The 15,017-nt window shown below is 37.5% G+C and overlaps 1 protein-coding gene across 1 annotated transcript; it reads right to left on the reverse strand.

Annotated features, from left to right (window-relative positions):
- Positions 1–7,540: 7,540 nt before the first annotated feature.
- IL21 (interleukin 21) lies at positions 7,541–14,450 on the reverse strand. Its single transcript, XM_037829054.1, has 5 exons — positions 14,283–14,450; positions 14,140–14,175; positions 9,626–9,781; positions 7,724–7,801; positions 7,541–7,629 (listed from the first exon to the last, which is right to left on the reverse strand). The coding sequence occupies exons 1-5, from the start codon at positions 14,448–14,450 to the stop codon at positions 7,594–7,596; spliced, it is 474 nt and encodes a 157-aa protein (XP_037684982.1). The 3' UTR covers positions 7,541–7,593.
- Positions 14,451–15,017: the final 567 nt, after the last annotated feature.

Raw genomic sequence — 15,017 nt, forward strand, 5'->3', positions numbered from 1 at the left:
AATATGTTTATCTACACAAGATGGGTTCCTTTGGGTTAAATGGGCTTAAAGGGAATTAAGTTGCAGCCAAAAAGGAAATAACCTATATAAAGTTATGTAATGAATATAAATAATTATAAATCATTGTATGTGAGCCTATGTACCCTAACTTTAATGAAGATCCCTCTACTGTGATAACAAAATTAAACTTTGCCCTAAACCTGCTGTGATGGTTTGTAGCTGTATGTACCCCAGAAAAGATCATGTTTTAATCCATTCCAATAGGTGTAGACCTATTGTGGGTGGGGCTTTTAGATTAGGTTGTTTAGGTTGAATCATGCCCCAGGGTGGGTCTTAAACCTCTTACTGGAGTCCTTTATAAGAGGATAAAAGGCTGAAAGTAGACACAGAAAGAAGCCCTAGAGAAGCTGAGAGACAAGGACACATTAAGCTCAGAGATGAAGCCACTGAAACCAGAAGTTGAAGCAAAGAAACCCGAGAGAGAAGGAACAGACCAGCAGACATTGTCAAATGCTTGGCCGTGTGACAGTGTTGCTGAGTGAGGATCACAGGCAGCCAGTCTTCAGGGAGAAAGTATCATTTTGTTGATGCTTTGAACTGGACATTTCCATGGCCTCAGATTTGTAAACTTGTAAGTTAATAAATCCCCATCAAAACAGCCAACCTGTTCCTGGAATTTTGCATTTCATCAGCTTTAGGAAACTAAAACTCCTGCTTCTTATTTTAAAAATAAACTTTTAAAAAGAAAACAAAAAGCACTCTTACTGTAGCAGACTGTCCGGATACCCTTACCAGCTCCATAGGTCCATCTCCCATCTTCTGCATGCTTTGATGACAGCTTACACTTGAGACACTCAGAGGATTGCCCTCAGGCACTAGAGCAGCTTCACCGGGAACAGATGTTGGAAGTTTGTTAGATGGTGACGGACTAGTGTGGGAGTAAAAGGCCTAGTCCCTTTGACTGGATGAGAAGCAAATTCAGGTATAATGTATGCTCAGGGCTCCCTGCAGCAGGGGCTTCCCCTGAAATCTTACCCTTTCCCCTCTCCTTTACTGGTTTCTCCTGGGAACATTTCCTTAGTAAATCATTTGCACCTGAATCCTTGGCTCAGGGTCGATTTCTGGGAGAACCCAACTGTCACAGATTTCCAGGGCTGATATAAGAAACACACAGATGAATTCGCTTAAACAACAGGAATTTATTATCTCATAGTTTTGGAGACTAGAATTCTAAAATCAAGGTGTTGGCAGGATAATGCTTTCTCTGAAGTCTGTAGTGTTCTAACGGTAGCTTGTAGGCAATCCACAACTTCAACCTCTGCTTCCTCCCATAACCACCTTTCTGTCCATCTGTCTCTACTACTACATCCAATTTCCTCTGCTTATAAGGAATCCAGTCTCAGTGGATTGAGGCCCACCCTGATTCAGTTTGGCCTTGCCTTAAATAATAGGATCTCCAAAGATCCTATTTACAAATGGGTTCACAACCACAGGACTGGGTGTTAAGACTTGAAAATGTCTTTGTGGAAGACCTGATTCGATCCATAACACTGACCAAGGACACATTGTTTGTTTTATTTCTCCTTCATCTCCTCCCCACTACTCTTTCATTCTTTTTTTGGTAACAAACTTTTCTTCTCCAGTCAACTGTCTCTCAGTCTAATAAGGAAATGGCGACAGGATCAGAGCTAGTTTAAAAAGATAATTTTAAAGATGCTTACTTTTGTCTAAGGTAAAAAAATACCACATCTTAGAATCTTCTTTTGTGGAACCATTGGATTCTTCCTTCACTCTCCTTGCCCTCAGCCAACCCTTTCCACTGTCCATAGCCGCCTTCAACTTTTCAATTCTAGAACTTCCGTGTCATCATTCATAAGATAGGATTTTTTTAAAACAACTTTTAATATTGTTTATTTTCAACTTCTTATTGACATATAACATACATAGAGACAATGGTATAAATCATAAGTGCACACAGCTCAGTGAGTTATCACAAAGTGAGCACTAGTTCCTCAGTCAAGAATGTAACATTACCAGCACCCCAGAAGCCCCACTGTGGTTGGCTGAATTGTGTACCCCAAGAAACACATGATCTTAATTATAATCCACATTCCCGTGTATGTAAACCCATTGTAAAAAGGACCTCTTGAAGGTGTTTGTTATTTTTAGTTAAGGTGTGGCCCAACTGAATGAGGGTGTTTCTTAATCCAGGTTACAGGAGGCTTTATAAACAGAACCCAGAAGTCACAGAATCCTGAAAGGAGAGGACATCACCCTGTGACGGGAGGCAGAGATACAAGCCAAGGAACCCGGATTGCTGACAGCCAGCATCATAACATACAGACTCTGGAAAAAAGCATGTCTTGCTGATAACTTGATTTTAGACTTCTTCTAGCCTCAAAACCATGAGCCAATAAATTCTTCTTTAGGCCAACCCACTGTGTGTGGTATTTGTTATAGCAACCCGGCAAACTAAGACCCCTTTCATATCCTCTTCTGATTACTATCTCCTTTCTCCTCTCCAAAGATAATTACTACTGACCTTCTAACATTGTCAAATTGTTTTACCTCACTTAGAACTTTATATAAATGGAATCATAAGATGTGTATGCTTTTTTGTCTAGCTTCTTTTGTTCAAAATTATGCCTCTGAGAATCAGGATGTAACTGGTGTTCATTTATTTATTGCTGTGTTGAATTCCATTTTATGATTGTTCTACAATCTATTGATCTTTTTTTAAATGAAAAAAAAATCTTTAAAAAAAATCTCCAAAATTATCTTTCTGTTATAAAGTATAAACACATTCTTTTGAATGCTATCTGTATTGTGAGGACCTTAAAGAGAATTTAATTGTTGCACAAAAGGAAATGACTTGCAAAAAGTACATTAATGTACAATAGTTTTGTAGTACATATGATATCGCTCTCCTGGTTATAATGTGTCAGCCTTAGATTTCAGCCTTGACTGAACACTAGCACCACCTGGGGAGTTTTACAAAACACCAATGGCCAAGGCCCTATCCTCAAGCATCCTGATTTTATTTTAATTAAATACCCACTAGTACTTTTTATAAGCTCCCTGGAAGACTATAATGTATAACTGGAGCTAAGAACCTCTTGGCAATTTGTTGACACTTGATAAATAATTCATTCGAACTGAGGTCCATTTCAGCACTGTCTGAAACAATTACCCTTCAGATCTTTTTTTGTAATCATGTGATTACCATTCAATTTTATGTTCTTCATCATTTAACCTCACTGGAGTGAACAAAGATTCCATAGGAAGTAGGCTTTCATCCTATTTAAAATTGCTCTCTTCACCCACCCCACACATGGCCTCTCCTTGTCCGCCTTCCCTGCTTGTGTTTCTCCATAGCATTTCTCCATAGAACTTTTGCTTCTCATTCAGAATGCATAAGAAAAGGGGAACTAAAGAAAATGAGAAAACAATAAAATAATTTACAACATGTGAGGGAGCCTTCTTGAAAAGAGTAATATTTCATTATGAATGAATGTAGGAAAAGACATGTTTGGAGACTCATAAGTGGATGTACGGGCACTTTGAATTTTCTATTTTTGTAAGGGGTTTAGAGATGTCATATGGAAGAGTTTTGGCTGTACAATTGGAAAACATCAAGATGCTTTATCTGTCAGCAAGAGAACTCTAGACAATACAAACCCAGAAGACTTCTTTAGAAAAATATATTTGTTAAAATTTTAATGATGAGTGGGAGAATGCTTCCATTTTTATCTTCCAAATTGCTAAGGGCCAATTTCAGAAACAAAGAAGAGGTATGATCACATGATAAGAGAATGGGAAATAATTTGCAGAAAATACGAGAAACCCAGAGATGTAGGACAAGTTTTAATGGGGAAAATAAACACTACATAAATTGCATGATAAAGAGAAGATACAGTAATGAGGTGGGTAAATAGGAAGTCATTGCTGAATAAAGAAAGGGCAATTTCAGTGATAGAGTGTTGGGGTGTGGGATAGGTAGACATCAGATTATAGTGGTTTGATGAATGAATAGGAGGTAAACAAGTATAGATACCTGTTTAGACTAATCTTTCAATGACTTTGTGAATATCCAAATCCCTCTCCTCTAGATAAGGTGAGGCTATGTATTCACTGACCTTTGGACTGAAGTGGATAGAAGGGGCCTCTTATCCAAAGCTGTGGCAAATTTGAGAGCAGGTGAGTGTTCAGAGCTGAGAGAAAAGTGTGAAAGCGACTCTGGTAAGGTAGGTGGGGGGCCAGTGCCAGTGCCTGAAATTGGATCATGAGACCAGGTATAAGACAGCTAGATAGGGAGTTTGTAAGCAGGTACTCAAGAAAAATGGGCAGGGGAAGAGCTTGCATGTGTTGTTGGGCACATAGTTCAACGGGGGGGGGGGGGGGGGGGGGGCAGGGTGGGAAACAAATGAGCTGAGAGGATGGAGAAGGGCAAAGCCTGGCTGTCATGATGGGTTCTCAGAACAAGTATAGTAGAACAGGGCAGTTTGAGAGCAAAAAGACTAGCAGGTGGTGGTTTTATGTTTGCAAAGATTTCATAGAGAGGATGGTTCCAAGTGATAATGTCTGCGGCATAGTCTCGGGGATGGATTGATGATGGGGTATAAAGATGTAGGTCCTCCAAACTGAGGAAGCTAAGAGCCCGGGAAGCTGTCTGTGGAATCCTCACCAGCACTGAAATAACCCAGGTTGATGGCAGAAGTTAGATTTAAGGGCAAGATCGTGCCTATGCCTTCAGTGAACATGGAGGATGACAGCAACAAGAAGTGAAAGGACAGAAAACTTAGAAGGGATAAACTTCAAAGTAGGGGGCAGGTTTGCACAAGAATGTGCATGTAATGGTGGCAGTGGGCATTGGGAAGAGTATCTTAGACTCCTCTTGGACCTGCTGTACATTTGGGAGGGCTTCAAAGGAACTGGAACCCTTGAGGTAGGGACAGGAAAAGCAGTAAGGAGAGAAGATAGTCTTTATTATGTACATGTAAAAAATTACATGCTTCCAGAAACTGAGAGGATAATCAAGAGAATAAAAAAAGACAGTTGTACTGACTGGGAAGTATTTAATATGATCAGGTTTTAAATAAGAAGCCATGAACATAAACATTTAAAACCAAATATATAATAAATAATCATTAAGTTATAATGTACATAGTTCATATCAAAACTAAATTCTCAGATGCAAATGTAAATACAACAGAGCAATAATATAGAATAATAATGCTACCATTTTATATGTGTCCAAAGAAGACACCTTCAGCTAAAATATTTTTTCCCTTGTTTCTGCAGTGGTTTGTTGCTACAAAACCTGTTGAAATACTGTTGAGCAACTGAACATCAGAGTCAGTAGAAATTTTTACCACACACTCAGAAGTGTGGTCAGAAGAGTATCCAGAACTTTAGAGATTCACAGACATACATGGCAGAATAGAGCTTTGTGATTAAGTCCAACGCCCTCATTCTACAAAAAAAGGAAAGGGAATCCAACATGTTTATGCAACTGACCATGATTTCATACCCAACAAGAATTTGGGACTCCTAGGACTCCTAAATCACCATCCATAAGGTAAATGGTAATATTTATAGGTTATCCTTCTATCCCCTTTAAGGGCTGGCTAAGTCTTGAACACAGAGCAGTGAAGATGGTGCTGTTCAGTCTCCCTTTTTCACCTTGTTTATTCCGATGCATTGCTTTTCCTGGGATGCTGGTGAGGTTTTCCACATCTCATCTTTACCTGTGTCTTTAAATTCAGTTTAGTGAAGGCTCTTAGCCAATGCTCCCACTAAATAACTTTTATTTTTGTAGTAGAGACCTAGTCAAAAAGGATTAGAGCAGAGATTTCTAACAGTAAACACACCAAAATAAATACATTATTTTAAACATAAAATCACAATGTTAAAGAAATCAACCACTATAAAGCCAGGAACAAGATATACAGACTCTTTCTCAAGTCAACTTCGTGCCTACTTTCAACTTTCATGTCAACACTCTGGGCTGGCGCTGTTTGACGCTTAGGCAGATTTTAGCTGCATATTGTTATTAGGTACTTATCTCCTTGGTAATAACCTATTTTAAAACTTCATAGCTGAGTATCTTGTTTCTGATGATAAAACATTTCCTTGAGATTTGATGAAATCATTTGTTACTAATTTATCTTTTCAAATTCTTAATTGCCTGTACTTGTTTTAAAAAACACTTTTAAGTAGATAATTTTTGTTCTCAGAGCATAAGGCATTTCCCGTCCCACATCCTCTTGCACACTCACAGCCATCTTAACAAGAAGAGATTCTCAAATAGCTTATAATGTTCTGGCAAAAGATTTATTTTTCTAGAGTTTTCAACTTCATACTTAAATAAACTGCTGGAGTTGATATGAAATGGCAAATAAAGCAGGCTGCTTGTTTTCACTACCCGTGGTTGAAAGATTAGAATTTTTAGGCATGAAATTGTTTTCCATTAAGAAAACAGTACTGGCCACTTGATTTGTCTCTTGATTTTGGTTTTATCTGGGTGAAATGCATAAAATGTTTTGAAGTTTCTTCTTCATAGCAGAAGCTTCATGAAAAAAGAAAAGGAAGGAAGGGAGGATGAGAGGGAGGAGAGAGGGAGGGGGACAGGAAAGAAGGAAGACAAGACATTGGCGTTATTAGCTCTCTCACATACCATCATTATAGCAGTTTTGGAAAGAGCTGCAAGACTTTTTTTTTTTTTTACCTCTGTTTGGTTTCAGAGGACCACTTACATATGTCCCTCTATAGCTTTTAATTGCCATTTCCACAAGCTTGAAATGTCAGCTTATAAGGGGACTTGGGATCAGGGAAGGATAATACTATACCTACTTCTTAATATCCTATTTGCCTTTAAAAAAAGACTTAAAAGAGTCTATTCCGTAAATACATTCATATCTACAGTTTTAAATATTTTGATAAATCCCAATAAAGAAGGGAGGCTTCTAGTAGCCATCTGGAAAAGCTATTCCCCTGGTGCATAAATAAATTACATACTGTATATGTTGCACATGCTGAGATAGAGAATAAACTCTTGGGATATAATTTTTTAAAACTTCAGTTTTCATTTCCTGAAAAAAAGGCTTCAACTTTCATTTCAACACTGTGCTTCTACTTTTCAGGCTTGAATGAAGGTATACAACTTTTAAGTTATGATCACAAGAGACTTCATTGGTAATTCCTTATGGTAGTCAAGATCAAGGTTAACACAAGATCAAAAAATTCCCAAACCATATGTTTGGTTAAAAATTTTAACCTTCTCCTCCAGTCAAGAAATGCTATTGTTGGGCATTAGGATAAAGTAAACATTTCAGAAGTCCTAGAAATCTGTTACATAGAAAATCACTTTGAGTAGAATGTTTTTTCAAGTTAACCAACACAGAGCATGTGGATTGAATTTAAGTACTGTATAATTACTTGGGAAAAAGAATCCTGACTTTGAACCCGTATCTGAGTCTTTTTTCATTATTAGTATATTGTGTACCTCCACTGGTAATATCAAGAAGTGAGTTTTGTTACTGTTTTAGAGTACGTAATATAGTGTCCAGCTTCAGGAGAGATCCTCGGGAACCTTCACATCCCGTGCTCTAAGAGACGCTGATGAATCATCTGTGGAAATAGCACACCATGAGCAACCCAAACACAATACACAACCTGCGTAGATGAAGATGAGATCGAAAATCAGACGTATAAAATGAGATACCTTTTGGAGAAGTGATTTCAGTCTTTCTAGGAATTCTTTGGGTTGTTTTTTCTCATAATAATCACATGAAGAACATGCCTAGAAGTCATTGAGAAAGTAATATTCTTTTTAAAAAACATTTTTCCTAGTTGATAAAACTTTCATTTAAAATTTAGTTCTTCAGATTAAAGAAATAAAATATGTTCACTAAAGAACATTTGGGAAGTGAAGAAAATGGATACAAAAATAACAATGGAAAAAAAACTCATTTGCAATCCCAGCCCTAGAAGATGACCACTGCAATGTTTTGGTGGCTATCCTCCCAGTAATTATTTTTCTGTGCATTTATCTTAGTTTATACGTGTTGGTAATTTGCTCTTTTTATACTTAACATATCATAAGCAATTCCTAGGAGTTGAATATTCTTCAAACGCAAGCCATATAATGATTACCTTGTATTCCAACATAAGAGGGAACTGTTGCTGTTTTAGACAGAACTCTTCACTGTTGTATGCAATGCTGCAAAGAACATCTTTGGGAGTAATTTTTCATGTACATCTCTGTTGAGTTTATTGGATAAATTCTTAGAAGTAGAATTACTGAATAAGGGGACTAAAAATTTTAAGGCATTTCACATACATTGCCAAGAAGTTTTACTTCTAGTCACTTAGAGCATGCTTACAATTATTAGGTATTACTAAAAATTTTAATTGCAAAAAATAGGAATTCCTTGTTTTAACTTACATTTATTTGATTACTAGTGAAATCAAGTGATTTTTCATATGGGTATTGCCCATTTATATTTATTTTTATGAAGGTATTGGCTTATGTTCCTTGCCCATATTCCTGTTGAGATACCAAACACCAGTTATTTGGCCTCTCAAATGTCAGTTTGATGTTGTGGTGAGAGCATTTGACGTAAGGGTAGGAGACATACACCCTAGCTCTCATTCTACCATTTAGTAGTATTTATGGGACTTGGGCAGCTCAGGATACCTCTTTAGCAGCTCTCAGTTTGCTCATTTGTAAAATGAATGTGCTTAATGAGTAGATCTAAGTTCAGTGTCAACCCTACCATTATAAGAGCCTTTGATATTAGATTTCAAAGACATGCTCAGTTGCTTTCTTTTTGAGGGATATTTCAGAGGGATGTTTTTCACATGGCAACCTGGGAAAAGACCAAGCAACCAAAAGAAATAAGAATCATTTTGATAATGGGATTAAGATTTCATTTGAACTCACATGTGAAATTCCTTGGAGAAGTGACCAAAAAAAAGGTCATTTATTTTACATGTTTATCCACTGATTTAATTAAGAAATTGCTTAGTGCTTGAGTATTGGCATTGCTTAAGAGTAGGCAGAAAAACAGATATACAAGATGGTTTCCAGAACCCAAAGAAGGAGGGACTACTGAAATTCCTTAGCCAAGTAATGGTGCCTACCTATTTAAATTCAATACTGAATCTGCTATTGTACAGGACAGTAATGTTCTTTAAGAAAAGAAAGCAAAGTCTGAGATTCATCTTGGTTCCTTAAAGTCTGTCTCTTTTCTTGTAGGAAAACTAGGATCTAGCCTCTATTAATAAGAATACAAATTATATGTGACTATGTAATAGGAGTAAAATATTTCTTAACTCCTAAATCATAATCAGATTTTCTGCCTAAATGACTTCCTTCACTCTGGGAAGCCATAACTTTTTCCAGCTACCAGGGACAATTAGCAGTTTCTAATTGGATTTCTAAGCACCTTCAAGTCTGTGCACTTAAAATGCGGGACTCCACTTCTCAAAATATCCCATGCATAATAAGGTGTAACTATAAAGGAAGGTGCTAGAGGCTCTTGATACAAATATGTGTGTATGTATGTGTAATGTAAAATAGTTAATAAATATAAATAAGAGAGTTGACAAACAACAATCTTACTGGTCTGTGCTTCTGTCTTCTCCCTGTGTTTGTGGAAGGTAGTTTCCTCTTCAGCTGTTTAATTAACATATTGATTATCTTTCCATTGTCTCCTGTGTTTGTTGACTTCAGCTGGGCCTTCTGGAAACATGAAAAAGCTGACCGATCGCAATGTTTCTGAAAGAGAAATCATTTGTATATATGTTAACGACAATTATTCAGAAAGTAAAAATGACCTTCCCAATCCTGTTTTTCTACTTTCTCTCCGGTGTCTTAGATCACATTCATTTCAGCAGATTAGTGAGGAATGATTTCACCTCCCACTTACTCTTTGGGGCTGAAGAGATGGAGACCCTTGTGTGTAAAATTTCACGCTCTCTTAGGGAAGAAGGGACATTTCCCTGTGTCACAGAGAATAGAGGAGATTGCCCTGGATTTCCCACAGATTTTTTTCCTCCTAATGCTGCACTGAGGACAATATTGAGGACCTTTGTGTTTCACAAAGGAGAGTTAGTTTGGTTTAAGAACACATTTTCTGAATTATGAGTCTCTGAAAGTTACACCGTGGATTGGTGGCAGCTTTGGGTGTGTTGTGTTACAGTCTAGTTAAGAATCTTTTTCATTGGATTGCTGTTTCCTCTGCAATGTATATAGGACTATCTCTCAGTGATTATGTCTTGTGCAGCATCTTATTCTGGGCAATGCCTGACATGGTGTCTTGTTGCTAGTGAATGTCCAACAAATATTTGTAGGATGAGTAAATTAAGTAAATGAATTAGAGTCCCTCTTTTGGGGGCTAGGAAGTAGGGTACCTACTTCTGATGGCATGTCCCACATCTAAGCTTCAATATACCTGCAATAGCACGTGCACGACTCCTCTAAAATCCTATTTGCACTCTCAAGTCAGTTAGGGTAGGAGTGTGCCTCAATCAAGCCATCAAGGAACAGAATTTGAGGCTTGCTCAACCTTGGGAGGAAAAACGGTTTCCTTAGAAGGGGAAGAGCAGTGTCTCAGAGAACGGAGAAGTGGACAGAACAGGAAACAAAGGACTAGTCTCTTGTTTAGGTTAAATAACTTATCAGAACAAGCCAAAAATCTTAGAAACCAAACTGAAGAGAAAATGCAATTGATTGGAAAAGCAAAATTTATATTGACATATTGAAAACATTTTAAAGCTAATCTAAGAATTTGTGTCCAAGTTACTTTTTTCTTTCAGTGAATATGTGTATGTGATGATATTCTCCCTTGAGGCTGTGATATATTCATTTCACTAATGTGTATGGAAGCCACTGCCATATAACCAGAAATCCCAATCCCTCCCAGTCCCTTCAAGGGAGTCCCATATATAGCAATATTACCTGACTCTTCTCGAGGGCAATCAGCTGAAAATAGCATCTGACCTGCTTTGCATTTTCCAACTCATATATATACCCAATTTGAATGTTGATTAATAACATGCATCTTTAAGACACAAAACCATCAGGTTTGCTTTGCATATATAGCCACAAGCCCAGAACCAGCTTATCTGGTTTCCTTCTATCAGTGCAGCTTGCCTCTCATCAGGGTAAGGCGGTGTCCTTTCCATATGTTTGCCAAAATGCTTATTTAATAGAAACTGTTTATAAATGTTCATTATAGCACTTTTTTTCCTTGAAAACCACATGTTCATATTTGTTGAAGTTTTTTTTTTTTCTCTTCTTTTTGACCACAACCGGCTTAACTTACTGGAAAAAAATAATATTCATATTTAAAGAGGTAAATTTTCCAGCTGAAACTGAAAACACTAACTGCTTCATCCGTGATGATCTGAGAAACCAGCATTTCTCACAGAGGCCCATTTTGCTGAGTTAACATTTGCATGTGCATGTTGAAAGAAAATTAGGTTCCAAAGAAGTACGAGGGCCTTGCTGAATGAACTCCCTACTCTGTTGCCAGGAATGGTCAAGAGCAGTGATCAAAAATTTTACCCCTGAGAAAGCCTTTTTGAAAGCATCTGAATAGCATCTGGACACCGAAGCCATATTGATGGAGCTGCAGCTGTCTCTCCCACCCTTCTTTGTTCACCTGGGTTAAGAGTCAACCTGAAATTGGTGTCTTATTTGCTTTTGTTCTGCAAGCAGGCAAAGCTGTCGCTGGCAATGGAAGAGTCAGGACAAATAATTGCTGGAGTTGGCTCTAGATGCACATCAAAGGGGAAAAGAAGGCAAGAAACTTTCATTGTTAAACTGCTTTTGGATGTACGGAGAAAGGGAGTGGAGATGTTTTTCTTGATTCAGACAGCCTCAGGTGTTGACACAGAGGGATTTACAGGATGGGACAGGTTCATTTTTAGCACTGCCTGCGAGAACAACCATTGCTTTCTTTACTGTGCCTTGGTGACAACAGACTCTAAGGGCAAGACTTTGGGTTTCCCTTGTCCTTTAACACATGAAAACACAAAGAATTATCTGGTCCTATTTTAGTTTTGGAGAATACAGGGAGCAGTAAGGAAGTCAACAGCTAGAGTAACAAACCACTCCTCTCTTGAGCCAGAGAACCAGTCAAAAGCTGCTTTTGCAAAGGGGCATACTAGGTTTTGATTTTTTGCAATTGAATATTTGGAACTATTTCCCTCTTTAAAGGCTATTTTTAACCTACTTACATTTATGTCTTTTGGGGGGAAAAAAAAAAAAGCCCTAGGCACCATTGACAATAGGAAGTCTTGCTAAGTAGTCAAGATTACCTATGTCCCCCACACAAACTATGCTTACATCAGGGTTTCTCAACAGTGGCATGATAGACAATTTGGGCTGGAAATTCTTTGCTGTTGGGGTTGTCCTGTGCATTGTGAGATGTTTAGCAGCATCCCTGGCCTCTATCCACTAGATGCCAGTAGCACCACCCACTCTCCAATTACAACAACCAAAACTGTCTCCAGAAAATACCAAAAGTCCCCTCACTAGTGACAAAATTACCACCAGTTGAGAACCCCTGGTTTATATGATTTGAAAGAAAGAAAAAGATGCCTGACTCGGCCAATAAAATACCTTAGATGCAACATTTAAAAGGTTTTATTTTCATTAAACTTTTTATTCTCTTTAAATTTCTTACAGACACTGCTTTGATGCTAGCCCTGGAAAACTTGATATAATGCTAGTGAAGCCTTAAACTATTTCTTCCTTCCTGAGTGTGCCTGCCAGCACAGCTTCAAGATCTCAGTTATAGCATTACTCACTTGTATCATAGCTAGCATTGCTCAATTAGACTATCAGATGGATACAGTGTTCCTGAGACAAAATCCTCTCATTATGATGTAAGATAAAAAATATCTTTCATTAACAAAGCATATAAAGGAAGTGCTCATGGGTTAGGAAGTGGTATAGCCTTCTTATTTTGCAAGTTTTAAACTACAACTGTGGAACTCCAGAAAGTACTCAAACCACAGCAGTTAAACAGGGTGCATGAGATGCTGAAAATATTTGTTTTGATAATTAGGCACATTGATTAAGAAATATCTTCACTTATTGGAAAAGTCTTTCCAAAAAACTGAATGTGCTACTTTCATTTTAGATGCTGCTTATTCAAAAAAGGGCCTAGTAAATGAGAGTGGTTCAGATTCAGAGCTAGAGAGTATTAGAGAAAAGCAATAGTTGTGACTCATTCACTTTCTAAACTTTTACACATTATAGTCATTTACAATAATTGTTTTCTCTGCAATGTATCCTCATAAGTTTCATTGTTGCATCCTAATTACTGGCAGCACTTCTATAGGTATGCTTATTTATGCAGTTAAAAGTCTGTGACAATGAAAACATCTTGCCCATTTGCATTTATACTCTCAGGGTACCAAACCAGAAGCCTAGATGTAAGCTCCGTGGAAGATCTACACCCAGCCCTCTTGATCTATCTACCAGGCCTCTCCTTCCTGTGATTCTAATGGATTTCAATGGCTTAAGAGAATGGGATGAGTTATTCAAAATGGTCCTTTCAAAGACTTCTCAGAAGACAAGACTCACTAAGACCAAGGTATATGCGAATTATACTTATTCTAAAGGAGGGCTTTGATCTGCACACCACCATTCCTCGATATCGCCCCTTAATCTAATTCTTTTACCTTTTAGTTTGCTATTCAGACATGAGTTCTGCTTCTTATGGATGTATCCATATTTTTCTAATAGAATTACAAATAGGGCTTGGGAACTTTCATGCCTAAAGACTCTTGAAGTGCAATTAGTTGTTCATTGTTCAGAATCTGATCGTAGTATACACTAGTTTCTAGTTTTGTTGTTCTGTCTCAACGGTACTACTTGAGTGTACTCTTAGAGATACTTGAAGATAAACATTTATTTTAGAACTAATGTAATGTAGCATTTTATTTGTTGGTTTATGGGGTAAATCAAAGAATAGTTGAGCAAAATAGAAATAAATATTTTTACCAATTATTAAACCCAAAGTTCATTAAAATTAAATATCCTCTTACATAATCATGTTAATGCCTTAATTGCATTAAAATTATATCAAAAATTTTTTCAGAAATAAATTTAACTGGTCTTACCTTTATATCTTGTGGAGCTGGCAGTAGTTCAGGATCCTAGAGCAAAAGAAATCAGTTCTGAATTATTTTTATAAGTCAAAAGTCTCTTTTTATACTAATTGAAAAATATTATTCAAATTTTGCTGTGAGAAGGATGGTCTTACCAAGTCATTCACATAATTTTTCAGCTGATCAACAATGTCTATAAGTTGACGCATTCTAATCATGAAGCGATCTTGCCCTTGGGAGCTTGATTTATGGGCCACTGTCCCAGAGAAGACGACTATCAGGCAGATAACTATTCTCTCCATATTGCCAGTACTGGATCTCATAAGTATCAATGGTAGAACAAGACCTTGATGAAACTTCAGTTAAACTGTGAACAGGTTGTCAGTAAAGCTACCTATTTATTCATCCTTCAGGGAGAGGTAAAGCCCTCCCATTGCAGCTTGGAAATCTTTGTAAAATGGATGAATGTGAGTAACTCTTTTTTCTTTTCCACTGGCTAGGTATACGTGTGCATGTGCTAATGCGTGGGGGGCAGGGATTGATGGAGTCAACGAAATGTGCCCATTCTGCACATTAGACAGGAAAAAGAGAGAACTGGGTGAATTCCAGTTTTCAGCATGAATCAAGAAGTGTGCATGGTAAACAGTAGGTATTGCAAAACTTCAAAGAAGTAAATAAAAACACTTTGATCTCTTTTTATCTGCTTCTGCTAGCATCTTACCTGTTGTATCTGACAGTCAAGATGTACACTCATAAGGGCACTTCAATAATGAGTAAAGTGGCGGCATGTGCTTTCTTGCAGGACTTTTTCTTATGGTAATAAAGATGCCTTTTGACTGAACTCATCCGGTATTCCATTGTAAAGCCAGAAGGAGAAGCTACCTTTTAGG

The sequence above is a fragment of the Choloepus didactylus genome, chromosome 3 (genome assembly GCF_015220235.1).
Source record: "Choloepus didactylus isolate mChoDid1 chromosome 3, mChoDid1.pri, whole genome shotgun sequence".
NCBI lineage: Eukaryota > Metazoa > Chordata > Mammalia > Pilosa > Megalonychidae > Choloepus > Choloepus didactylus.

Excerpts from the sequence above, each read along its gene's own strand:
- IL21 (XM_037829054.1), bottom strand. The coding sequence starts at position 14,450 with ATGAGATCCAGTACTGGCAATATGGAGAGAATAGTTATCTGCCTGATA. Across the intron at positions 9,782-14,139 it reads CAGCTCCACAAGATATAAAG|AAACATTGCGATCGGTCAGC; the intron begins GTAAGACCAGTT and ends TTTCTCTTTCAG. Across the intron at positions 7,630-7,723 it reads TGAAATCACTTCTCCAAAAG|ATGATTCATCAGCGTCTCTT; the intron begins GTATCTCATTTT and ends CTATTTCCACAG.